Source organism: Acanthopagrus latus, chromosome 20 (genome assembly GCF_904848185.1).
Source record: "Acanthopagrus latus isolate v.2019 chromosome 20, fAcaLat1.1, whole genome shotgun sequence".
Classification (NCBI taxonomy): Eukaryota; Metazoa; Chordata; class Actinopteri; order Spariformes; family Sparidae; genus Acanthopagrus; species Acanthopagrus latus.
In genome coordinates, this window is record NC_051058.1 from 8,680,328 (window position 1) to 8,704,427 (window position 24,100).

Consider the following 24,100-nt stretch of genomic DNA (forward strand, 5'->3'; position numbering starts at 1 on the left):
CTTGCGGTTTCCCCCGTTGTTTAATGTAGATTCTGTGTGACACACAGTTTATATGCAAATTTTAAAAAATGTGCCGTTACTGGTAGACACTTGCATTGTACGAGTAAAGTGGGTCATTGTTTGAAATCGACAAAGTATTAACCTGTTTTGTGAGGAAAAATGACTTTTTCTGCCATATTTTGCTTTAAAGAATGTAAATGTATGAGGAGGACCTGATTGATGAAGCAGTGTATTGATCCTCAGAGGCCACCGATGTTCAGTGTGAAGCCATCATACTGACGTAGGTAGTGCCTCATGCTTTCCTCAGAGTAGCTTGCCACTGTGTTGACCGATGTAGTCCTTTTTTTTTCTCAATAAAAAAAGGTAAAGTAAAAGTGTGTGTGATAAATGTTCAGTGTGTTTTTTCTGTTTATCCCTCTCAGGCTAATGTAGCATGTTGCCTTATGTTTTCACATGTGAGTCTTCAGTATGTTGTGGTCAAAATGCGACAGTTGGAGTCCCCTAAACTATAAAGTAAAATCTCTTTTTAACAATACAGCTGACAGTTACACATTATGACTTCTTAAAGATCCACAGAGATCCTCTAACTTTGTAAAGTGGTGTCATTTTTTTATGAGATTAGGTCTTATAGTGTTTATAGAGTATAAAAACAGCTTTTAATGCACTGCAAAAATATAAATGAACACTATAAACACTATAGATGACACATTGCTGTTGCTTTAGTTACCCTCTGTGTGTGGCTCAGTTTTGTAATCCAGCAGTAATTACTGTAATCCTATCACAACATCACCTGCATTTGTGGACAGTTAAGAAAGAAAAGTGTTTGTCAAAAACTCTGCAGTTATCAAAGACTGTATATATAATAACTCAGTGTTTCACAATCGCTAACATCCTTTTGTCACATTTATAAAAACTCTCTACGATTAGCACAGCATCCATCTGTTGAGAGCCACAGTAACACTTTATAATATCCACCATTAACAAAAGATACATTTATAGTTCATTAAACTTTAGTTGATATTTAGCAATCAATTAAATGTTTTATAAACCACTTATTAAGCAATTATAGAGGTTTATAAACCTCAGTTGCAGCTTCGTAATGGTCATCTAAAATGATGTTTATAGATGACCTTACACATTATTCACCAGTCACTCACGATGTATTATAAACATCAGTTACAACTTTACAGTAAACAGTAGTTTATACTGCACAGTTTCCTCTGTGTCTGAATTGTTATTGTAAAATTGTAACAGCAGACATGGTGGGGGTTTTTTCTGCTTTCAACTCTGCAATAACATATTTTTGGCCACCTGGGGGCAGCAGAGACTGTCTGTACTCAAAACATTGACCCACCGTGATCTTTCAGTGGATATTAGGAACTTGCTGTTTATTTCCACGTTCAGCAGATACATGAGCATTCATTTTGACTAGTTTTTGGATTTTACCACCTGATGAATGCATGTCCAACATTCACACTCATGCAGCTGCTCCTGAGGGACAGGCTGTGAGCTGGAACATTGTTTGTGAAAGGTGTTTTTTTTCTGTGAAAGGTGAACAGACGACGAGGCCTTTGTCCACATCCGGTTTGAAGTTGAAAGTGAAAGGAGAAAAGACGTTCACATCACGGTGAGATGGCTGTCTGAGGTCATCCAGCTATGTGTGGTTTCAGTGGAGGTTAAAATAAGTTCATGTTTTTGCCTTCAGTTGTTTCACAGGCTTGTAAAAGACGTTGTGACTATGTACAATAAATGAAATGCTTCACTTCACAGCACATCATATCAATGTATATATATCTGTCTTCCTGCTTGTGTCTAAAACCAGCATAAAAAGGACATTACACACGGCTGTCTCCCCATTTATCATCAGGCCTTGACTCCAGAGCGCCTTTACACCCTCTTGGGTGCTTGATTCACCAAAGGAAGGACAGACTGCAGACGCTCTTAGGTGTAATTCAGTTGGTTGCAAAACCATTTGTGTCTCCACAGGCAAGACCCTGTTGGACCAGTTGGATCTGAAGCGCAGGCTGTAGTCCAGACTGATCCTGGCTCTGAAGTGAGTATCGCGAATTGTAACACGTTAGAAACTGGTTGGGTTTTAAAATGTGTGTCTTTACAGATACACTCATGACGTCCAGCTGGTAACATGTCTGAGGGAGAGGACCCTGGGTAACATCCCCACCTTGCTGGGTCAGACACCTGAGGAGGCTGAGATTTGGAGCAGGCCTGGAGCACATCAGTGACAGTGTAACGTCCACATGAATGTTTCTGTAGAATTCTAGATTTCCAGCAAAGATTTCCTAACCATTATGGTAGAGGCAGGCGAAACATGAAATGTGCTCACTGTCTTTTCTGTGTACAGAGGATGTATAATCTCGGTGACCCATCTTCATGGCCAAACTCCCCCACAAGTTCCTGTGTCACCAGAGGTTGGCCTTATCGCTGCCTCCCACCTTACTATAAGACAGGAGATACTTACGCTCACACTTCCTCTCCAGAATACTGGTGTGCCACTTGATGTTTTTTAATGAATTTCGTCCTTTATTTTTCTAAGCACTAATTTGAGCATTAATGGAAAGTTTATGTTAGAGAGTGAGTTGTGTGATAAAAATACTCTGAACCCTGTCTGTCCAGTAAACTATTGTTTCTCTTTTGCTTTGCAGTCTCTACAGTAAAAATAGACCTTGATTAATAGTCAGCCATCACATTTAACTTATTATGGCACTCAGAGTATTTTGATGGGAATACTTGTTTGTTATAAACTTGTTAGATTGAAGGTTATTATCCGCAATAACCTGGATATTGCTGATTTACAAATGTTAGTGCTGCATCAGAGCTGATTTATCTTGATTACAGTTTCACAGCTTGAATATTACCCAATGTTTTAATAATAATAATCACTGAAGGGTTAGTCACCAGGTGTAGCTGATACTGTGGAGATGTGCTGTGTCACTATCAGCACTGTAGGGGGATGTAGCTCAGTGGTAGAGCGCATGCTTTGCATGTATGAGGTCTCGGGTTCAATCCCCGACATCTCCATCTGTAAATGCATCTGGTATGATAAAACTGGTACTGTACCAATAAGAGTTCAAAAATGCATTTGGCCTCTTAGTGGATTACTCACTAAAGGTGAGATGCTTTTAAGTCATGTTGATTCCCTTCAATAGTGACCTTCTAACTCGATGCATGTTGTTATTCTGCAAGGAAGAGGTGAGAGTTTTCTAAATATGCATTTAGGCAATTTGTTGTTATTTATTGATTCCTGTATTTGTCTTAGGGTAGTATTTACCTCTATACAATTATATGTTAAAATAATTTCTTGATGAATAAATCATTTGAAGCTCCCACACTACGAAAGAGACAGGGAGTCTGTCTTAATATTAAATTAGTATAGAGTAGAAGGTAATATATTATATCATTAATTTCTATATATGAATATGAGTCATTTTCATATTGTTGGTTGAAAATATTTCACCAGTACATCATCAGATATTAAACCTGCATTAAACTAGTTATTTCAGTGCACTCCCTACAAGTTCCTGGAGGAGGCTAAATTAAATGCAGTCAATCCCACCAGCCTCGCAACATCAAATATCTGGTCACATATTTTCTCTCCAAAATACTGGTGTGCCACTTGATGTTTGTTAATGAATTTCGTCCTTTATTTGTTTTCAAAATGTAAGAAATATAGGAATGTATGTAAAATAGGAATTCTTACACTCTAGTCAAACACACATTTTTGTGAATGCTAAGAGTCTACGGACCTGAATCCCCCTGAATGTGTTTGTTGTGAATGTAGCAGGATGAGAAGAGGACCCAAAGAGGGGCGGCTGTAGGTTGTTGTGGCCGAGTGGTTAAGGCGATGGACTTGAAATCCATTGGGGTCTCCCCGCGCAGGTTCGAACCCTGCCAACAACGTACTGATGTTGATAATGGTTGGAAACTGTCCTCACCAATGGCGCTTTATGGAAAGAGCTGTGTGACAAACATACTCTACACCTTGTCTATCCAGTAAGCTGTCTTTTGGTTCTGCAAAATCTTTACAGTAAAGATAGAACTTGATTAATAGAGAGCCATCACATTTTACTTATTGTGGCAGTCAACCTGTTTCAGTGGGAATACTTGTTCCATCAGAGGTTATTATCCACAATAACCTGGAAATTGTTGATGTTGTCAGTGCTGTGTCAGAGGTGATTCATCTTAATTACAGTTTCACTGCTTGAATATTACCCAATGTTTTAATAACAAAATAAACTTAATTATTATTTCTCAGCTGGAACTGATACCATGGTGACGTGCTGTGTCAGGGCCCACTGTATAGGGGGATGTAGCTCAGTGGTAGAGCGCATGCTTCGCATGTATGAGGTCTTGGGTTCAATCCCCGACATCTCCATCTTTAAGTGTATCTGGTGTGATAAAACAATACTATTCCAATAAGTGTTCCAAATGCTATGTGTTGGATCAATCACTGAAGGTGAGGTCCTCTTAAGTCACAACTGAAAATTGTGTTGATTCCCTTGTGGTGTCAAACTGATCCAGTAAAGGGCCATGTGGCTGCAGGTTTTCATTCCAACCAAGCAAAAACACACCTGACTTTATCTCAAGCAATTGATGAGTAGCATTTCATCTATAATCAGTATTAAAGATGTTAAATGTAGGCCGATCAAATCTTCATTGATGTTTACCTATTATCCTTAATAATAGTAGCCTATCTAAATCCAACATATTTTTATATTTCGTTTCCCACATCCAACATGTATTAAGATGATTATATGCAAAAAGAAAATAAAAACTATATTTCTTGTATTACATTTCAAACATTTTGATGATAATAATGATAAAAATAAAGAATTAAAAAAAAAAAAGAATTAAAAAAAAACCCAATGTTTTGGTGATGGCTGACATCTTTAGCTGCTTTAGATCAAACTTCATTCTGCACCTGAGCGCTGAACAGGAGCTGAAGTGTTTACAGGAGAACCTTACCAACATTGGAACAAAGTCAACCTCTCAATAAAGAAAACATCTGTGTTGAACATCTGGCATTGACAAAGCAGCTGCTGCAGTGAGGACAACATGGCTTTCTGCTTCAAGTGGTGAGAAATACTTGTTCATCATCTGGCTGGGGACTTATGAAGTCAGTTGAAAAATATTTATCTACAGTCACATGAGCAGAGATGAAAGGATGTAAATGGATCTTTTACCTAAGTAGAAGTTGCAATACCACAGAGTAAATACACAAGATGTTCCAAGGAAAATTTTACTGTATTATTAGTTTATTATATTAATTATTGTTGTTTATTATTCTATTTTATTTTACAAAAGTAAACACCCAAAGAAAAGGACTCATTTTCCATTGTTGAATTTTGGTGCTCCCAAACTCCTTATAGAAGATGTCAAGTGAACAAAATAACATTTTTTAGGTCTTCTATTATAAGTTTTGTTTCAGTTCATATTCAAAGCATTCCTAGTCTGCCAGCTAAGTGAAAACACCTGTGAGGATGTGCATGGCTTTGAATCCTTGAACATATGCAAGCTATGTTTGTCTAATCTTCTTCGTGGGTTTTTGTGGGTCTAGTTGCCTCCCTCTCCTCGCCTCTGAACTCTGAGCTAGCAGCGCCCCCTGCTGCTCACGGCCACAAACACCTGCCGCCGCTGAGACAGCCAGTAGGAGTGAAGAAGCGGCCGCACTTCCTGTTTCACGTAGCGACAGGAGACTGAAGAGAGGAGACGTCTCGGTGTGTTCAGATGTGAGCGGCGGAGGACGGCCAGACGCGCTATGACCCAGCTCAGCTGCTCGTTCATCTCCAGCTGCTGAATGAGCGGCGGCGACATCCCACCTGCGCCGCGTCACGGTTTTATGAGACGAAGCTCGAGGTTTGTTTGTGTGTTTGAGCGCCGCTTCGGTGCTATTTCCAGAAGGGCTAAGCTTGTAAACCCGCAGCGAAAAAAACAACAACAACAAAAGCTGAGCTGAGTGTTGTCGTTTAAGCCTAAAGCTGGTTTTTACTATACAGGGTCCGTTTATTCGTAGCGTTTAGCTGACAGGACACTGTCCTGACAGTCACACCTGCTGTACATTAGCTCTTGATTAGCCGCTGAAGCTCGCTAACGTTACCTTAGTACAGTGCTAATACCTTGGTTTAACTTCATATAGACCCGCCTTGTTATACAGTAACAAACCTCATGAACAAACATTTAACTGTTTATTTTACTGCCGAGTCCTTACACAGTTACCCAAATGTCTACTCTATGTTTATTATTATTAGTAGTAGTAGTAGTAGCAGTATTGTATTAGAGATACGAGCTGACAGTTGGTGACAGAGGATACGCCTTTTAGCAGCAGCATCCCTGCCGGTTACGCAGTGTTGTGAAATGGAGAGCACTTCACTGTAAGCCTTCAGCTGCCCCCCTTTCATTGTTCACTGTATTAAATGTCTCTGAAGAAACGTGCCGTATAGGCTTAAATGTTGTGATGACACGGATGCAGTACGTGACAGTAAGTAGAGCAGATTTCGGTTTTAACAAACGGACAACAGAGCGAGAGTGGATCACAGCCATCTGACCACATGACCCTGAATTTTTTTTAAAGATTGAATTAGAAGTTACGTGAGCAAACGATCAAGAACAGTACCCACATTGTGCTGTAGATGAACTAATATATTTGAATAAATTGGTTGTTCAGTTTGAGGGTGTTTTCAGGGTGGCTTACTGGGCCAGCTCAATAAATCAGAGCCATCCTTAGTATATTGGTTGGCAAATGTCATCAGCCGATATTGGCATACATACCCTAATTGGTAATATGTTTTCTGATGTATAAATATATTGCTACACTGTTGAAAAAGTTGCTGGGAATATATGAAAAAAATATATCAAATTCTCAGTGAATGTTCTGTTCTAGTGCACTAACGTTGTTTGCAGATTATGAGTTTTATTGTCAAACTATAAATTATCTAACCTTCGTTACATAAATACACAGGTGTTTGGTGACCACATATGCAGGATCATTGCATAATGTCTTTGTTATCAGCAGATATATTGATATTGGGCTTTTTAGTTCCTAATATCGGTATGGGCAGCAGTCCCAGAAATCAAGTATTATTCGGGGTCTAGTTATCAGTGTAATCTGTGCTTTTCCTGCTAGTCAGACTGTCGGCTGTACTGTAAAGAGGAAGTGCAAGAGAAAGGTTTAATTACCCTCAAGCATGCATTGTTTGTCTTATACCATTTCCCAGTAACCTCCGGGATGCATGGGTCATCAGTTTATATGTGTACTTTTCTACTCTGAGCACTGTCATTATTTGTGTAACATGCTGCAAATTTTCTGTGCGTGTTATTTTATCACAGAATCAAATTTAATGCTTCCACTCAGTTCTCTCTCTGATTCTTCTAATTAATTTATCTGGCCTAGTAAATCTATTTTGTGCTCTCTGTCAACCTCTGTCCTCCTTAACCTTTTCAACCCAGCTGACCCATTATCCAGTCCATTGTAGCAAACACCATTTGTGCAGACCTGCATTTATAAACTGTCTGTACAATGTTAAGATTCAACACTTTCAAAGATTTGACCATTTGAAATGTGTATAAAATGATTCACATGTAGCTGTAAATGAAGGTGTCACAGTGATTATCAGTCAATAATTTGTCAACTGTTGACTGAAATCTCCAACTATTTTGCTAATTGAACAGTTGATTTGAGTAATTTTGGATTTCAGCTTCTTGAATATGAATATTTTCTGGTTTGTGTACTCCTGACAGTAAACCGGTCTTAAAGACAAAACAAGACATTCATGGAAGACTTTGTTTTTTGACATTGTTTATCATCTTCTGACATGCTTTTGACTAAATACCTTGTTATTAATTGAATAAAGGATTGACAGATTACATTGAAAATAGCCTTATTTGTATTAGTGTATAATTCAGCCTAGACACACAGGAACTCACAGATACAGATTTTTTTTTTTTGAAAACAAAAAAAAACAAAACATTATGTAACTTTGAAGCTACATTGTTTTCATTCACCTCCTCCTGATGCCCAGGTTTTTGCTGCAACCATGCCTGCCTCCAGGCTGTGGGTGGTGGATGTGTACGGGCGGGTTTTCAGCTTGTCGACGGCAGGGCAGCAGTGGGAGCAGTGCCGTGATGCCCAGATGGAGTTCAAGCGGGTGACGGCAGCTCAGCAGTGCTGCTGGGGCATCGCCTGCGACAACAACGTCTACCTGAACGTGCACGCCTCTGACCTGCCCATCCGCTACCAAGAGGAGACCTACGAGAATCAAGTGAGCATCTTCCACCAATAAGGGGTTCATTGTTTAGTTTTTGACAGAAGATGTTTTTTCAAGTCAAGGTTAAAAACACACACACAAAAGGGAAGCTTTGGTGTTTGTTCTCAGTATGCAAGATAAAAACACTCTTATGTCTCTACGTCTTCATTTCTTGCACAAAGTGTAGTGAAATCGAAAGTGTTTTTGTTCCCTTAGAATTGTCCTATGTGATTTTGTGACTTACTTAATGTGCAACATCCACGTGCAGTGGTGTTGCACTTCCTCTCTTGTTATCCTCAGCATGTTTCAGCTTTGTGCCTTTACAATCACATTCAAAGCACATTGAGACAGTTTTTCAGAGAATTACCAGAGGGAGTGAAAGCAGAACTGTACGTGGAGCTCAAATGACAGAAAAAATACAACGTAGACTCATGTGTCCTGTGACTGATGGGAAACGGGTTGTTCTTATATGGTGGTGTCAGCTTATGTGATTTACTACTGTTGTGGTTGTTCTTGTGACTTCCTCTCGGGGGTTAGGGTAACCTAAAGTTCACTTTGGCAGTACATCTTTCAGGCACAATGAAATTAGGAGGCAAGGTTTTTATGTTGGATTACAGGGGTAGGTTACTTTTACTTTGTTTGATTTGTCCCTGTGTGTGCTCTAACATGCCATCTCTATCCATTTCTTTCTGTCAGCGATGGAATCCAATCGGTGGCTTCTCAGACCATTTATTGCCAAGTGACCGCTGGCAATGGAGTGATATCACAGGTCTGAAGCACCAACCTCTGGACAGCTTCGAGCTCCCCTCCAGCAGCTGGGATTGGGAGGGTGACTGGTATGTAGATGAAAACTTTGAGGGAGAGCCCACAGAGAAAGAGGTGAGTGTCCAGTTATTGTTAAAGATCAGTTTCCATCTTCTTTTAATTCTTATCTAGCTGTAATGACTGTTGTGATTGTGTCTGCAGGGATGGACCTATGCCATTGACTTCCCCGCCTTCTACACCAAAAACAAAAAGATGACCTCCTGTGTCCGTCGCAGGCGATGGCTCCGATACAGGAGGTACAAAGACATGGACACCTGGGCTAAGGTGTGTGTATAGTTTGTGTGTGTGTGTGTGTGTGTGTGTGTGTGTGTGTGTGTGTGTGTGTGTGTGTGTGTGTGTGTGTGTGTGTGTGTGTGTGTGTGTGTGTGTGTGTGCGCGTGCATGCTTGTATGCATGTGTAAAGCTTTCAGTTTGTTCACCTGTGTCTCCCTTCTTGTGTGTGCTGATAGATCCCCTCACCACAAATGGAGACACCAGATCCCTTTGGCGACATTAGCTGTGGAGGCTGGGAAATCAGTGAGGAGCCCAGAGGGCGGCTGTCATTATGGGCTGTCTCCTTACTGGGCAAGGTACACACACACCCACACATAAAGGTTCCCATGGCAGTATACTTTAAGTCTTAATTCACTTGTGATTTTCACAAATTAAGTCCTTGACAGAGTCAGAACATAGGGTTTTACTGTCCCTTTCATATAAACTGCAACACAATTTTTCAACTTTTTAATCAACTAGAGCCACTGTAATTCATTTGGATTTTCTAATATGTTTTAACAAGTATAGGAGTGTATGATGCTTTTGACCTTGTTGTTGCCCGTGGCAAGATCCCACACTTGATGCAGATTTCTGACTGTCCTGCTGTCACTTCTCTCTCCATCCAGGTGTGGTTCAGAGAGGGAATCTATCACCACAATCCTGAGGGCTCCATGTGGGAGGAGGTGTCTTCCCCTGGGGAGGTGCTCCAGATCAGTTGTGGCCCCAGGGATCTGGTCTGGGCAGTGCTGTGGGAAGGGCAGCTCATTGTCAGGCAGGGCATCACCCGAGACTGCACCAAAGGTACGTCGGGACGCTGGGGGTGGAGGGTTTGGTTTGTGTGTCATCGTCTCTATTAAGGATAATATTGTCTGCATGTCAGGTACCTCCTGGGTGGAGGTGGAGTCTCCAAGTCCCGATGTAGGAGCCACACATGTAGCTGTGGGGATCAACACTGTTTGGGCTTTGACCAAGGACAACAAAGTAAGAACATTCTATAATGAACATTTCAAAAGACCCAAAAGTTAAATCACTCTCAGCTTCCATTTCATAAAATTGTTATCTTAATTACATACTCTTACATAGTTTTTTTATTATTATTATTTTCATATCCAATAACACGTATTTTAAAAAAAGTTTTAAATGTAAGAATTTTCTCTGACTTCAGTACTAAAACCATCACGCAGGTTATGGACAAAGTAAAATTTCCCTAAAATATGTTACTATAGCCCTGCATCAAATAAACATATGGTACAGCTAAGTATATAAAATGAGAAAAGAAGATCTGACTGTTCTGGTAAACTAAGGCTGAACTAGTATTAACAGTAGTGTTTAATCATATTTCTGTTATGCTAAAGAGCCCTTTTCATCCCACTCTCATGCTCTGCCAGGTGTGGTTCAGACGTGGCGTTGACTCCCACAACCCCTGTGGCTTGGGCTGGATCAGTATGGTGGGAGAAATGATCACAATCAACGCAGGACTCAATGACCAGGTGAAATACAGCCACACGACATCACATCCTGTATAAAACTGTAAGAAAGTTACGCATCAAGTGCCATCCTCTCCGCTGGTTGACTTTTAGTGTCAAGTCATGGGATGTGGACGTATTTAAGTCAACCTGCTGCTGTTACTGTTGTGTGTAGGTATTTGCAATCGGCTGTGAGGATCGGGCTGTGTACATCAGACAAGGTGTGACCACCAGTGAACTGAGTGGGAAAACTTGGAAGGCCATCAGCGTCCCCCGAGATGGAGACCGATCACACTCCAGTGCCAGCACAAACAGCCTGCAGAGGTAGAGAGGCCTCAGTGATAAAGAGGGATTTCTGTCATCATGTTAGGGAGCGGGACAGCAACATTAGTGACACCATCCATAACCACCTGATGATAGAGGAAGCAGCTATAATAAATTCCAGCTTCCAGTGCAGGCTGTCATGTCAATATACATGTGATGCAAAGTGTACCCTGGGAAAACAATAGTAAAGTAACTCAGCTCCTCTTTCTCACCTTCCATGTCTCAGTGCTGGATGCTTCTTCTCCGGTGAGGTACGTGCTCAGTCAGTGGTGAGCGACGTGGAATTAGACACAGAGAAAGCATCCACAGACGGAGCCATCTGCCTAGTAACCTCCACCTCCCCTGAGTCTGTTGTTGATGCCCCCACAGACCACTCTGACCAACCCATCGAGACCCCCAAACCCCGCATCCCAAAAGTCACCAGCGACAGCTTCATCTCTGAACTCATCTCTGACCGAGAGCCAGCCAAGACCTTAAGGGAGGGCGGATCTGCTGGTCCAGCTGTTCCAGAGGAGGAGGAGACCCTCCCCAGTGAAGGAGAAGCCCCTTGTGCTGATGTAGCTTTATGCCCCAGCCAGTCTGGAGGTCCTCTTGACCCCCAGTGGAGTAACGTGGATCTGGAGGAGGCACAGGGCCAGCTGGCTCAGACCGGAGCAGCACTGGACTTAGCTGACACCAGCAGCTTGTCATCAGTGGCCACATACACTCTGGCCATGGAGGACCCATATGGGACAGATGAGCACCCTCTGTGGGCGTGGGTCAGTGGAGGAGGCTGCTCTGTGGACAGTCACTCCCACCTCAACTGGTTCAACTCGATGAACACTTCATGTGAGTTAAATGAGATTGATTGAATTTAGGCTGTTTTGAGGTACAAGACTGCTACGACTACAACACATGTATGAAGTAGTGTAACAATTATTCAGTAACATCTGAGTCCCAGAACGAACAATAAAAGTGACTCTTCGTGTGACAGCTCCAAAGTCGAGGCTAGCATGATTACATTTTAATTCTACTCCTGCAGTTTGTGTGCTTTTTATCTTCCAGTTATCAGTTTTCCTTTTTGTCCTTCCTAGCATTGGTCGGATCAGTCCAGTCCATGTGTCTGTCTGTCACTCCAGCTCAGACGGCCGCCTGGCGCCGACAAATCTTTGAACAACTCAGTGAGAGGACCAAAAGAGAGATGGATAATTTCAAACATTATGAACAAGCCATAGAGCAGGTAATGCAGTACAGAAACAGTTGTGACTGTACTACAGGGTTTCCTTGAAAGTGCTTGAAAGTGCTTGACATTATAACTTGGGATCAGACTGGATAATTAATTTCTGAAGTTTTTGCCATTATGAAACATAATTTTAGATGTTTACAGCATAATTCAATGCACATAATTGTGATTAAAAAGTGAAGGAAAAAAGAGTCATGAGTGTATATATATATTTCTGTAGATGCATATTTTACCCCAGCAATAAGGTGCTGGAAAATCTTGAAAATGACCCTTAAAAGTTATTGAATGACCTTGAAAAATGTGTATGAATCCTGGTACTATGTATTTGTTCACTTAGATGCATCTCTTCTTCTGTTTTCCTGTGGTCTTACCTCTATTTTATTTTATTTATCATTAATCACACCTCTGACTGAAATCTTGCCCTCATTGCAGTCAGTGTGGGTGAAGAAAGGAACCATGCAGTGGTGGAGGGACTGGAAGCCATACAAGTGGATAGATGTTCATTTTGCCCTGGAGCAGTTCTCAGGACCAGAGGGCAACAAGGATGGCATTCTTTTCATCTATTACAACTTTTATGAAGAGAAGAAGGTGAGCAAGAAGTGTGCATTGGGTAGAATTTTCATATTTCTTCTTGAGCTAAATAATTCAGCATCAGGGTCAGATAATGCTTGTTAACACAATGGATAGCTCTGGTGATGGACTGAGTCATTCAAATAATTCAGTACTCTTGTTCCTCTCCTAGACTCATCATCTTTCTTCTTGTATTTACATTCTCTTTTACTATCTACTTTTATCTCTCCTTCCCTCTCTGATGTCACTCTCTCCAGTACATGCATGCCTTTGTCAATGAGCTCACCATCCTTGTTCCTGTGCTAAATGAATCCAAACACACTTTTGCCATCTACACTCCTGAGCGGACCAAACAGAGGTTTCCAATCAGATTGGCAGCTGCCACAGAGCTAGAGATGCATGACTGGGTATGTATGGATACATCGCAGCATTCTCAAAAAAACACTGTATTACCATTGTGTATTTTGTCTCCTCTGACATAAAAACCATTTTATTTATTTATTTCTGTCTTCTCAAATCACTTGTGGTTGGTCTCTCCCTCCCCTCCTGACACAATTTGTCGACTTTCATCTCCGTCCCTGTCTCTAGCTGGCGTTGTTGAGTGTTTCGTGCTGCCACTCCAGGGGGATCCAGGGCCCTCCCTCCAAACAGGCCATCTGGTCAATCACCTGTAAAGGGGACATCTTTGTTAGTGAGCCCTCCCCTGCTCTGGAGGCCATGCCTTACCCCACACCATGTGACCAGATGTAAGAAAACCATTTCACTCATGTCAAGCTAAGTTCTGATGGATCATGATGTAAATCATTGGAAGACTTTTGTGTTCATCCTTGCAGACAACAGCAGAACAGTTTGTGTGCTCAGCTCTTTGCTTTGTGCTGGCCCTCGTCTCACTAAATATATCGGGTGGTTTCACACTTAGAAATGGTGAAACTCTGTGGTCTGTTGTTAAAACATTTCCACTGAAAGCTGTGTTCTTTGGTTCTTTGTTTGTAACTTTCAAATCTTCATAGCACAAGCAGACAGTGAGGTGGGCGTTAGAGGCACGAATCTTCACTGGCCTCACGATTCAATTACAATTCGTCTGTCAGCAATTAAAGTATACGATGATTTTAAATGCATTTTACTGTATGCCATCATCAATATATTTTTGATTAAATTCCCCTTTAATTTTGAAAGTCTTTGCGATAGTTGCGGTATCTGTGTGACCCATCAGTACATACATGTTACAAACAGCTCTGGATTTGTAACCTTGCAGACTTCTTACATGCACAAAAAGCAACATAACACACTAAAGGAAAAGGGGAAAAAACAAAGTATGAAATGTAATTTAATCGCTCAGCCTTTATGACGCTTTAATTTTGAAAATCTTTTTGCAGGTTCTGGCGGCAGGTTGGAGGTCACCTACGGATGGTGGAGTGTAACACTGTGGGCGTAGTGTGGGGGATCGGCTATGACCACACTGCCTGGGTCTACACCGGGGGTTATGGAGGAGGTTTCTTCCAGGGACTGGCCAGCAGCACAGATAACATTTACACACAGACGGATGTCAAAAGTGTCTACATCTATGAGAACCAGAGGTGGAACCCTCTTGAAGGTTTCACCAACAGGTAGAGTTCACTCTCCAGACAGTGCTGGGGTTCATGTACTTATGTATGAAATACATGTGCTTAGTTTTGTGCTAAACAATTTGATTTATTTTTTTCTGTTACATAATAACATTGTTTCAAACAAAGATCTTTTCAGGCAAATATGGCTTGACTGTATGATATGTTAAGTGTCGCTGTCGACACTGTGTCTAAATAAATAGAAATTTCAAATTTAACCACTGATAAAAATTGCAGACTTAACTTTTGTCTTTGTACTCCCTTCACTAACATCTCATGAAAACAAAATATAATAAATACTGTAGAAATGCCACCTGTAACTGCAATAGTTTCTCTCTAAACATCTAAATCTTTACCACTGTGATTGACAAATATAATGCAAACATCACTACTGCAGCTGAAGTACAGTTGTTGATTTGAAGTGTCAATGGCTAATGACTAATTTAAAGTGTATCTGGCTGATTTCAGAGGGCTACCTACAGACCGCTACATGTGGAGTGATGCATCAGGACTACACGAGTGCACAAAAACAAATATGAAACCTCCCTCCACCCAGTGGACGTGGGTAAGTACAGCTACATAGGGAAATGCCCTATGGTGATGTGAAACCAGTCATGTGGTGCACAGATTAACCACCATCCTTTCATTCTGACCATTAGTTAGAAAACTATAAATATTTGGTCTTGAATTATCACTGACAAAAAGACAGATGTGTTAACAGTGTTTCACTTCCATATTTGCTGTTTTCAGGTGTCTGACTGGGCTATCGACTACAGTGTCTCTGGGGGGACGGACAAGGAAGGCTGGCAATATGCAGCTGATTTTCCAGTGTAGGTTTTATTTATCACTTGTCACCACTGTCACTTGGTTCAGACTACTCTGCCCTCATATTTATGACCTTCATTTATTTGTTTTCTCCTATCGTTCTTCCTTCCTCTTCTCTATATCTCCATGCAGGTCATATCATGGCAGAAAAGGGAAGACGGACTTTGTGCGTCGCAGGCGATGGGCCAGGTACTATAAAAAGCAGGCTTATATAGTCTCCAATGTATTTGTTCAGAAGGTTCACAGTGGTCCCAGAGTGCATTTGACATTTTCAGTTTTGGTTTGTGTGGAAAGCCCACACAGACTTGGCAGACAAGACAGAGCAGAGTGTTTGACAAGGAGCACAACATCAGTGATATTTCCTTTACAAACTGTGAACAATTTAATGTTGTATTATATTGTATCATAATGCAGAGGTAATGGTTTTTATTCCTGTACAGGTGACCGTAGTCCTGGAACATTTGTATTTGTCAGGATGGCCTATAAACAAAAGTGTGTTTCCTGGCAGGCTGGCTCTGAGTTATCCAGATGAGAATGCAAATGAGAATCCAGTCTGGATTTTTCGGTTCTTCAAAACTGATAATTATTTCAGATGAGAGCCTGTGGGGTATTTATATAACGAGCAAATACAATTTCATAATGAAGACGTATACATAAACATGATTAAATGTAAAGTAAAGTGAAGTTTTAGAGTCAAAAGACACGGCTAAAGAGATGATGAGGCGAGAACACAGCATTTGATTTGACAATAAACTGTAATTCCTTCTATCAAACACTCATAAAAGGCTGCCTTTTAAAAGATTTTAAGACTTAATTTTAAAACATATGTAATACTCTCCGTAATATGGTAGTTTTTTGTTAAGGTAAAGTGTGTGACAAAAGAACATCATAACAAAGTACTGTGGTGCTGCTGGGATGTCCCGTCCTTCAAATACTGTTCTCCAGATATAAGAAAACACGTTTATTTGTAACAGACAACAAATGTCACTAACACCAACATTACTGGTAGGCTGACCACATCTCAACAGTGATCAGTGTTTGGAAACATTGTAGAGCTTGGTGTAGAACAAAATAACAGCAGCAACAATGCACATATACACATATACTGAGTCCATGAACCTATTGCCCCTGTGCAAGCTGCGAGGGGTCCTAACACGCATTGTTTTCTTGCGCAGGAAGTGTAAACTGACAACCACAGGACCCTGGCAGGAAATTCCGCCTTTAGCACTGAGTGATGTGACCATCCTGCCGTGTACAGCTCAGAGCAACGTGGATGAGGTTCCTCTGTGGGCCATCAGCAACAAGGGAGATGTCCTCTGCCGACTGGGAGTCACCACATTGACACCCACTGTGAGTCACATTTGCTGTACACATGCAGATACCCCAAGAACAGCTAGAACACCACTTAGTGAGCCACTCATAAACATTCAGAATCATTTTTGTTTTCTCACTGCAACTGTGCACGGGATTTAGGCAGTGTGTGAAGTCCTTTCCTTATCTTAAGACTTAGTGGAGTCTTGTCACCACCATCATTCATGTTTTTGATACAAGAGTCCAGGAGGCAAAGATACGTCGAGTGTTACTGCAACGAATACAATTTAAAAAATGCTTTTGAGGTGATTGTTTGAAACCTGTCTTAATGGTCTTTCAGGGATCCTCGTGGCTTCACGTGGGAACCGACCAGCCTTTCAAGTCCATCTCTATCGGGGCTGCCAGCCAGGTTTGGGCCATTGCCCGGGATGGTTCTGCCTTTTACAGAGGATCTGTCTCTCCACAGAGCCCAGCAGGTCAGTGGGAGAAACTGAGTTGTTCTTCAGTTTGATAATAATTCAGGCCACTGACAAATTTGAATCAAAAAACTTTAAATTGTACTTGAAATAAGCAGAGATGGGAATGACCCTGATGAAGGCCACACACCATACACTTCATTCTAATAATACATCTGTTTTTCATCGTATGAGAGTTGCTGGAGCTTTTGACCTCTTCAGACTTTCTCCCTTCTGCATGCACCTTGGCAGTAGGGCGAGTTGTTCCAGAAACCCCTGCTCTGCTCCCACAGAGTTAAAGAAACTAAACACGTCAGCCTCTGATGCTGCAAATACAGATCATGTGTTGTCTCCCTCTGCAGGAGACTGTTGGTACCACATCCCCTCGCCATCCAAACAGAAGCTGAAGCAGGTGTCTGTTGGCAGGACATCAGTCCTCACAGTAGATGAAAATGGTAAAGTGTTTAATTACCTGATATACCAGCTGCTTGATGGACATATTTTGATCATGATTCTGATTATACTATTTCCTGCTCAGGTAACCTGTGGTACCGGCAGGGTGTGACCCCCAGCTACCCTCAGGGCTCCTCCTGGGAACACATCTCTAATAATGTGCGCAAGGTCTCCGTAGGGCCTCTGGACCAGGTCAGTACCAGGGTATCAGTACTGCAATATAGAACTTTTTGATTTTAGCCATCTTTTGTTATTGTCTACATTAAAGTAAGTGACAGACGTGGATGTGACAGCGATCACTCTCTCTGCAGCTTTGATTTTTTTTTTTTTAGCCAACTCGACTGAGTTGTTAAATCATTTAAACCTTTTTTACATACATTTTTGGTTACTGATATTCAAAATTGACATGAATTGGTCTATTTTTTTGTGATTCGGAGCTTCTGTCAAAGTAAGTAAATGTGCAGCTTTAATGAATAATTCAGAACATATAGAAATACAGTACAACTTATGAACATCCTTGCATGTTGTTTGGTTGATGATATCTGTTGTTGTGTTTTTGTGGTGTAGGTGTGGATCATAGCGGACAAGGTGCAGGGCAGCCACAGTCTGAGCTGTGGAACAGTGTGTCATCGACTCGGAGTTCATCCTGTGGAGCCTAAGGGGATTTCATGGGACTACGGCATTGGGGTAAGACACCAAATAAACTAATCTGTATGACAGAGTTGTCAAGGTGTCTGTAGAAATGTCTTGGATTAAGATTTAATTGGAACAGTGGATTATGTTGCAGGAAGCTTTTCAGTCATTTTTATCCTTAAATCCAGACAGTGAATAATTGTACCTCATACCTGTCAATCATCCAGATTTTCCCATGAGACTTGGAGGGTTGGTTCAGAAATCCTCACTGTATTTAGGGTCTCAAGGTTGAAAAGTATAGTTGACTTTCCTGATTTCTCCCTTCCTCCCTCTTCCTTTCTTTTAGGGTGGCTGGGACCACATCACAGTTAGAGGGAACTCCATGGAGCCGCCTCACGTCCGTCTTCCCTCTTTAACAGATGCTTCCGCCTCTGCCCCCCGGAGCCCCCTCCCAATCAGGAACATGGAGGTCAACAGCAGTGCTGGGGACAGTTAGGAACACTCATCGGTGCTTACATACAGTACATGGACATCCAATGTTTCCTTTGTGGTAAACCTTAGTAGATAATTCAGCTCCAAAGTCAATTCAAAGATGAAGTTGTGACTTTCTGACAGTCTGAGCTGAATCTTTCTCCTCCCTGAAGACAATATTCAGTCTTCTGTTCTAATGTTCATTTAATGAGCTTTCATCTCCTCCGTACTGGCATGTCTCTTGAATTATTTTGCTTTTGTTTGTTTTTGGTCATTAACACTGAACTTGATGGTCTTTTTTTTAATTCATTCATCAGGATGTGATGTTTCTGTCGGTTTCTGTGTATTGTTTTTCATATGTACTGTGAAGATAGAACATATATTTTATGTTTATTTTTCAGAAGGGAAAAATGTGCTTCGCTGCTAAATTGTCAACTCCTGGGCTGGTATTGTGAACGTAATTTAAAAATTATGTCACGTCTTAGAACACATGTTCCAACAAACTACAGACTGATTACTCTGGAAACCAGAAGCAAGATTGATATGTGTATAGAGACAATGTTTAAGGAAACAATGTTTAAAGGTACAATGTGTAAGAATTTGCCACCTGTTGAATTCATACTCAAACCAATAGGGGTTTGGGAACCAGGGTTAACATGCTAACTCCAGTAAATATCTCTGCAAAAGAAAATTTATAACTTCATAATGTCCAAACTGTTATTTTTCCAATTTTGTTGATCATTTTTTAACCAAAATACTCACATATTGCACCTTTTAATCCAGGCTTAGATGGCCCCTTCTATTGTCTGATGCTGCTGTAAAACTTCAACCACAGACCTCAGAAAAACACGGATGCCGCATCTGTTTGTCTCAAATTATCTAGGTTTCTGATACGACTTAATGACCTCCTCATGTTTAGAGCCAGAAATGACATTTTTAAATTAGATTCATGTGTTGAAACCTGTATGAAGCTGAGCTCCAATATGTGAGAAGCAGCCTGAGTGTGAAGCGCTCAAAAACAACCTTTCAAAGCTTAGTCTGTTTTAATTATACAACTCAGATGCCGAACGTCTTGTGAAAAGCAAATATTGAATTTTTGGTCCCTTAGGGAATTTATGGAATTGATGGCTTAACCCTTCAACACAGCTTGAGGGGTTTTTTATTTGGAGCCATTGTCTGTAGCAGCTGCAACAACTGGCTTGCACTGGCTTCATTCACCCATGGTTTTTATAAAGGTTTCATTGTGTTTTTCTTAAAAAGTGTTTTGGTTTATTATGTCATTGTCTTGAAGTATGTGCAATGGTTAGCAACGTAAATAAGAGAAAAGTGGAGTCCTTGTAAAAGTCTTGTGGTTGAAATGCTACAACTGAACCTTCCTCTTTCTCAGGAGAATCTTTGCATTTGTGCGCCGCCTACTTCCTTTGACTGATGTTAGAGTGACTGAGCAGGTTAAAAAAATATATATATATTTTTGTTATAAATCTACAAGATATTAGTATTATACAGTAAGTAAAGTGGTGATATATTAAGGTGGAGTTGTGTTTGTATATTTGACAGAGAACAATAAATTAAAATTATGTTTGAGACGTATTCATAACCCACACACTGATGTCACGCCACGTCATAATGTGTGTAAATATGAGAGATCTGTGTGAACTATCTGTGAATAACTAACACTGTATCTGTAACACATCAGTGCTGTTCACATTGTGGAGTACATTTTTTCAAGTGTTGTGCATGGTCAAAATAACAGTCCTTGTCAATAAATAAACGTGTTTATTGATAATAACCCCTCAAATAGCATCCCCTCCCTTCTTCCTCCTAACTACAACGTTCTGCCTTGAGAAACAAAAAGTCAAACAACACACACTTTAAACATCATCTGGGCCTTCAAGCTACACACACACAAGACGGGTTCATTGTGTTCTCATCTGAGCAAACATGCAAACACATATTATACCTTCAGAATTTCAATATTTAAGCCCGCTGCTTGCCTTTCTTTTTTCTTCAATGATGTTATGAGGACAGTTATGACTAGAGGCTACGTCGAGCAGGTTTCTCAACAGACAAGAAAAACACAAGAAGATGGCAAGATAACACGAGAGAGGACGAAGAAGTTCCTGCTCGGGTTCGAACCATTGAGGACAAAAAAAAATAAAAGAAGATAGAATTGCGCAAGATTAGCCCTTCCTTTCTGAGCACAAGAACAAATTTCACTCTTCATTCAACACATCTGGTTTTCAGTCTGCAGTCTCTGAGTCTGCTCTTTCCTCAAATGCCATATTTGGATGAAGTTCTCTTGCTACGGTGCTGTGGGTTTATTGTCAGAGGTCTATGATCTGGAACAGGCACCCCGTTCCGGTTGAGATCTGGCCCTCAATGTCTACCCACTCTTCAGAGATGGCCTCCTGGTGGCTCTCCTGGTCTCCAAACCACCTTGCAGCCACTGTTAGCTGCGCTGGCTCAAGTTGTGCACATGGGTGAGGTACTGGGTGAGATCGTCCTCCCCGTCCTCCTCCAGGGTCTGTTGGTAGCACTGGAGAAGCTTGGCGGCGCTGGCCTCCGATGCGGCCCCGCCAGCAGGTTGGCAGGCCCCTGACAGGTCCAGGATGATGGTGGTTAAGGACTTGATGTAATTCTTTGCCAGGGTCAGAGTCTCGATCTTGGACAGCTTCTTGTCCATCTTGACGTGGGGGATGGCCTCGCGCAGAGCTTGGAAGGCGTTGTTGAGCTTGTGCATGCGCTGGCGCTCACGCTCGTTGCTCTCCAGCCGCCGGACGCTGCGTTCCTTGTTGCTGGAGCCGTGTGTCCTGCGTCGCCTGCCTCCGCCCGCTTTGCGGTTGCCGTCCCCACCCCTGAGCGACCCCCTCCAGGAGCCACCGATCCGGACGGATGCCTCTGAGCCCTCCTGCTCACTGGAGCCTGGTTCTGTATCTGGTTCAAGTTCTGGCTCGGGGTCAGACCAGGTCCTCCTGGATGCTTTCACAGCCTTCCCTTTGGACTTCATCCTGCTTCCTCCTTCACCTCTGACAATGGAGATCTTAAAGTTTCAACAAGCCTGTAGGACAAAATGAAAATATGAGAGAGAGGAAGAAAAATCAGACCTTTTTTTTTAACAGTGGTCTCCCAGTGAGCCTGTTATCCCCATTTACTGGACAAACCTCTCTCCAATTCAAACAGCTTTGCATCCTGTTGTATCTAATCAGCCTGTTGCAGTGTGAAAACTCCATGATGCTGGTGTGTTAATCTGCGCCTCTCTTATCCCCCACGGTCCTGCGATAATGCTCATTTCAAGGTTACACTCACAAAAACACGGAGAGCGGCCAAGCAGCACTCAGATAACTCACCCCCACGGCTCTCTGGAGTGTATTTAAAGGTGTACAGTGTAGCTTTTGGAGAAGAATCCTAACATTTACAACATTAATGTGGAATTAAAACAAACTAAGATGTAGATAATTTTTTTTCCATGAGTGATAACACAAGCTGTTTTCAGAGGGAAATAACGTCCCCTGAACTCTGTTTAAAGTTAGAAAATGTGGCAGGGTCCGCCACATATAAGCAAAGTAAAACAGTACGAAGTTGTCCTTTAAGGACAGTTTGTTTATTGAGTTTATTCAGTCATAGCAGCAAGGAGAGCTTGTTTATTAAGTTTGCTTTGTCACTGATGTTCATCTTAAACTACCGCATGTATGAAAGTCAGCGTGTCAAAACACGCTGCAGCTGTACATGTTGATTCACACACTTACTTTACTTTCAACCAAACGATAAAATACGCTAATGTGCCACAACTGCTGCAACGTTTCAGATAGAGCTGTTTTACATAGATTAGTGCACACAATGAGAAGTAGAAGAAGAAAAAAAAAACGGTAGTGCGGTGACTGATGCACACACAGCCACCACGAGAGTGAATGAAACAAGGGGGACATGATGTGAAAGAGCCGTACCTTGGAAGTTGAGCTGACTTTCCTCCTCCTCGGTGTTCTCACAGAGAGGTCGTCATCACGCAGCCGCTCGTTCACAGCACCATCATGCCAAGTAAAGGAGCAGACAGCAGCGGACAGCAGCGGCAAGAGGCAGCGGCGTCACACACACACACACACACACACACCCGTTCAGATAACTGTCACATGTGGGCTACCTGTAGCTGACAGATGTACACGTAGCGCTGCTCAGCCAATCACAGAGCGCGAACCCTCCCTCCCAGCTCCGCGCGCTGCCCAGATGTCCCGACCAGGCAGCTGTGATGTCACAGCACTACAACCTGCTGTGTGATGTAGACTCTGATCATTTCACAGTCCACATGGGGTTTGAGCCAAAATGGGTTGAATTAATCATGTTTTTCGACCCTGTTATTGTATTTGAGGCCGGTAAAAGCAGCCATACTGCACTGTAAAACTCTCCATTGCTAGTAAAAGTCCTGCATTTAAAATTTAGCTTTAAAGTACAACACTATCAGCAATATAGCATCAGCTACACTAAATATAAGTTACAGTGCTCGTGCACAGTGGCTGTATTCTGTCATTATCAGATCCACTGATGCTTAAAGCAGAACTTTCAGGTTGAAGTGAGTCTGCTAATGTTTGCTGCTTCAGGCTGTATGATGTTGGGTTGTTAAAAGTCACAATATGTAAGAATTTTAATTAAAAAGAAAGTTAAAATTGCATAAAAAGGAGCGCACTCAGCTGCAGTTAGTGGTTACTTTAATGACATGATGCCCCATTACTTGTTTTGAGTATGAATCTAGCCAATACCTATGGATTGCGCCTTTAACATGTAACAATACATCATCGTTTAGAAACCGATCACATGTTTTGTATGAAAATAGAGAGGACAGAGATTAAATGCAGTAATGTCAGAAAGAAAGTATCACAATTATAAACTTTACATGAGTGAATGTACTAGCAGTACGAAAAAATACAAAAACAAATGTAGCTGTAGTAGAAACATCATCATATAAGCACCACGGTGTTAGATCATGTTGTTGAAGTCTCCACTGAAAGACATTACAATGAAGATCAGTTTATGTGATTTGCCCGTTTTCAAAAGAAATGTAGGATGCGAAGGAAGAGAAATCTTTATGATCTTTATCTTGCTTGATGTCCCAGTGGATGGTTAACTGGTATCAGCCTGTATTGTGAAATAAATGTCCTCTACCAAATGAAATTTTCAAATGTTGTAAATGTTTGGTCATTTGTTGCCTACTTTAAACATTTTACCACTACACTAGTAGTCTACCACAACATAGTGAAAGAGAGCCTGTTTACTTAACTATACTATACTCATAGATACTATACTATTTTATTCTCTCAGTGTTCCTCACTAAACCTTTCCATCAGTTTGAAGCAGCAGAGGCGAGCTGACGTTTTAGGCCTCATCTGAGTAAAAGGCAGCTTGTTTTGGTTCCTCGCCCACTCCTTTAACTCCAAGCAGT

At 41.5% G+C, this 24,100-nt stretch overlaps 2 protein-coding genes, 1 long non-coding RNA gene and 3 other non-coding genes across 6 annotated transcripts; 5 read left to right on the forward strand and 1 right to left on the reverse strand.

Moving 5' to 3' along the window:
* The first annotated feature begins 1,382 nt into the window (after nt 1-1,382).
* LOC119010097 lies at nt 1,383-2,950 on the forward strand. Its single transcript, XR_005071899.1, has 4 exons — nt 1,383-1,627; nt 1,987-2,053; nt 2,117-2,244; nt 2,360-2,950. It is a non-coding gene; the product is annotated as an uncharacterized LOC119010097 (long non-coding RNA).
* Nucleotides 2,951-2,964: 14 nt separating this feature from the next.
* trnaa-ugc lies at nt 2,965-3,036 on the forward strand. Its single transcript has one exon. It is a non-coding gene; the product is annotated as a tRNA-Ala (tRNA).
* Nucleotides 3,037-3,833: 797 nt separating this feature from the next.
* Nucleotides 3,834-3,915, forward strand: trnas-uga. The gene has a single exon. It is a non-coding gene; the product is annotated as a tRNA-Ser (tRNA).
* Nucleotides 3,916-4,318: 403 nt separating this feature from the next.
* trnaa-cgc lies at nt 4,319-4,390 on the forward strand. Its single transcript has one exon. It is a non-coding gene; the product is annotated as a tRNA-Ala (tRNA).
* Nucleotides 4,391-5,667: 1,277 nt separating this feature from the next.
* Nucleotides 5,668-20,458, forward strand: tecpr1a (tectonin beta-propeller repeat containing 1a). The gene is made up of 24 exons (XM_037081523.1): nt 5,668-5,871; nt 8,034-8,273; nt 8,955-9,137; nt 9,225-9,347; nt 9,533-9,652; nt 9,962-10,136; nt 10,216-10,316; nt 10,724-10,825; nt 10,977-11,125; nt 11,352-11,953; nt 12,199-12,344; nt 12,780-12,935; nt 13,175-13,324; nt 13,506-13,663; nt 14,294-14,524; nt 14,990-15,086; nt 15,272-15,351; nt 15,479-15,535; nt 16,522-16,696; nt 16,998-17,133; nt 17,475-17,567; nt 17,651-17,757; nt 18,133-18,252; nt 18,545-20,458. Exons 2-24 carry the CDS (start codon nt 8,049-8,051, stop codon nt 18,692-18,694), a joined length of 3,636 nt encoding a protein of 1,211 aa, XP_036937418.1. The 5' UTR covers nt 5,668-5,871; nt 8,034-8,048; the 3' UTR covers nt 18,695-20,458.
* Nucleotides 20,429-23,031, reverse strand: bhlha15 (basic helix-loop-helix family, member a15). The gene is made up of 2 exons (XM_037081524.1): nt 22,614-23,031; nt 20,429-21,727 (listed from the first exon to the last, which is right to left on the reverse strand). Exon 2 carries the CDS (start codon nt 21,674-21,676, stop codon nt 21,119-21,121), a length of 558 nt encoding a protein of 185 aa, XP_036937419.1. The 5' UTR covers nt 21,677-21,727; nt 22,614-23,031; the 3' UTR covers nt 20,429-21,118.
* Between the last annotated feature and the right edge of the window lie 1,069 nt (nt 23,032-24,100).

What these genes read in the sequence shown, in the direction of transcription:
- tecpr1a (XM_037081523.1), top strand. Translation starts at nt 8,049, where the DNA reads ATGCCTGCCTCCAGGCTGTGGGTGGTGGATGTGTACGGGCGGGTTTTC. An exon ending in AGCTAGAGATGCATGACTGG is followed by an intron (nt 13,325 to 13,505) that starts GTATGTATGGAT and finishes CCCTGTCTCTAG; the next exon opens with CTGGCGTTGTTGAGTGTTTC. An exon ending in TATGCAGCTGATTTTCCAGT is followed by an intron (nt 15,352 to 15,478) that starts GTAGGTTTTATT and finishes ATCTCCATGCAG; the next exon opens with GTCATATCATGGCAGAAAAG.
- bhlha15 (XM_037081524.1), bottom strand. Translation starts at nt 21,676, where the DNA reads ATGAAGTCCAAAGGGAAGGCTGTGAAAGCATCCAGGAGGACCTGGTCT.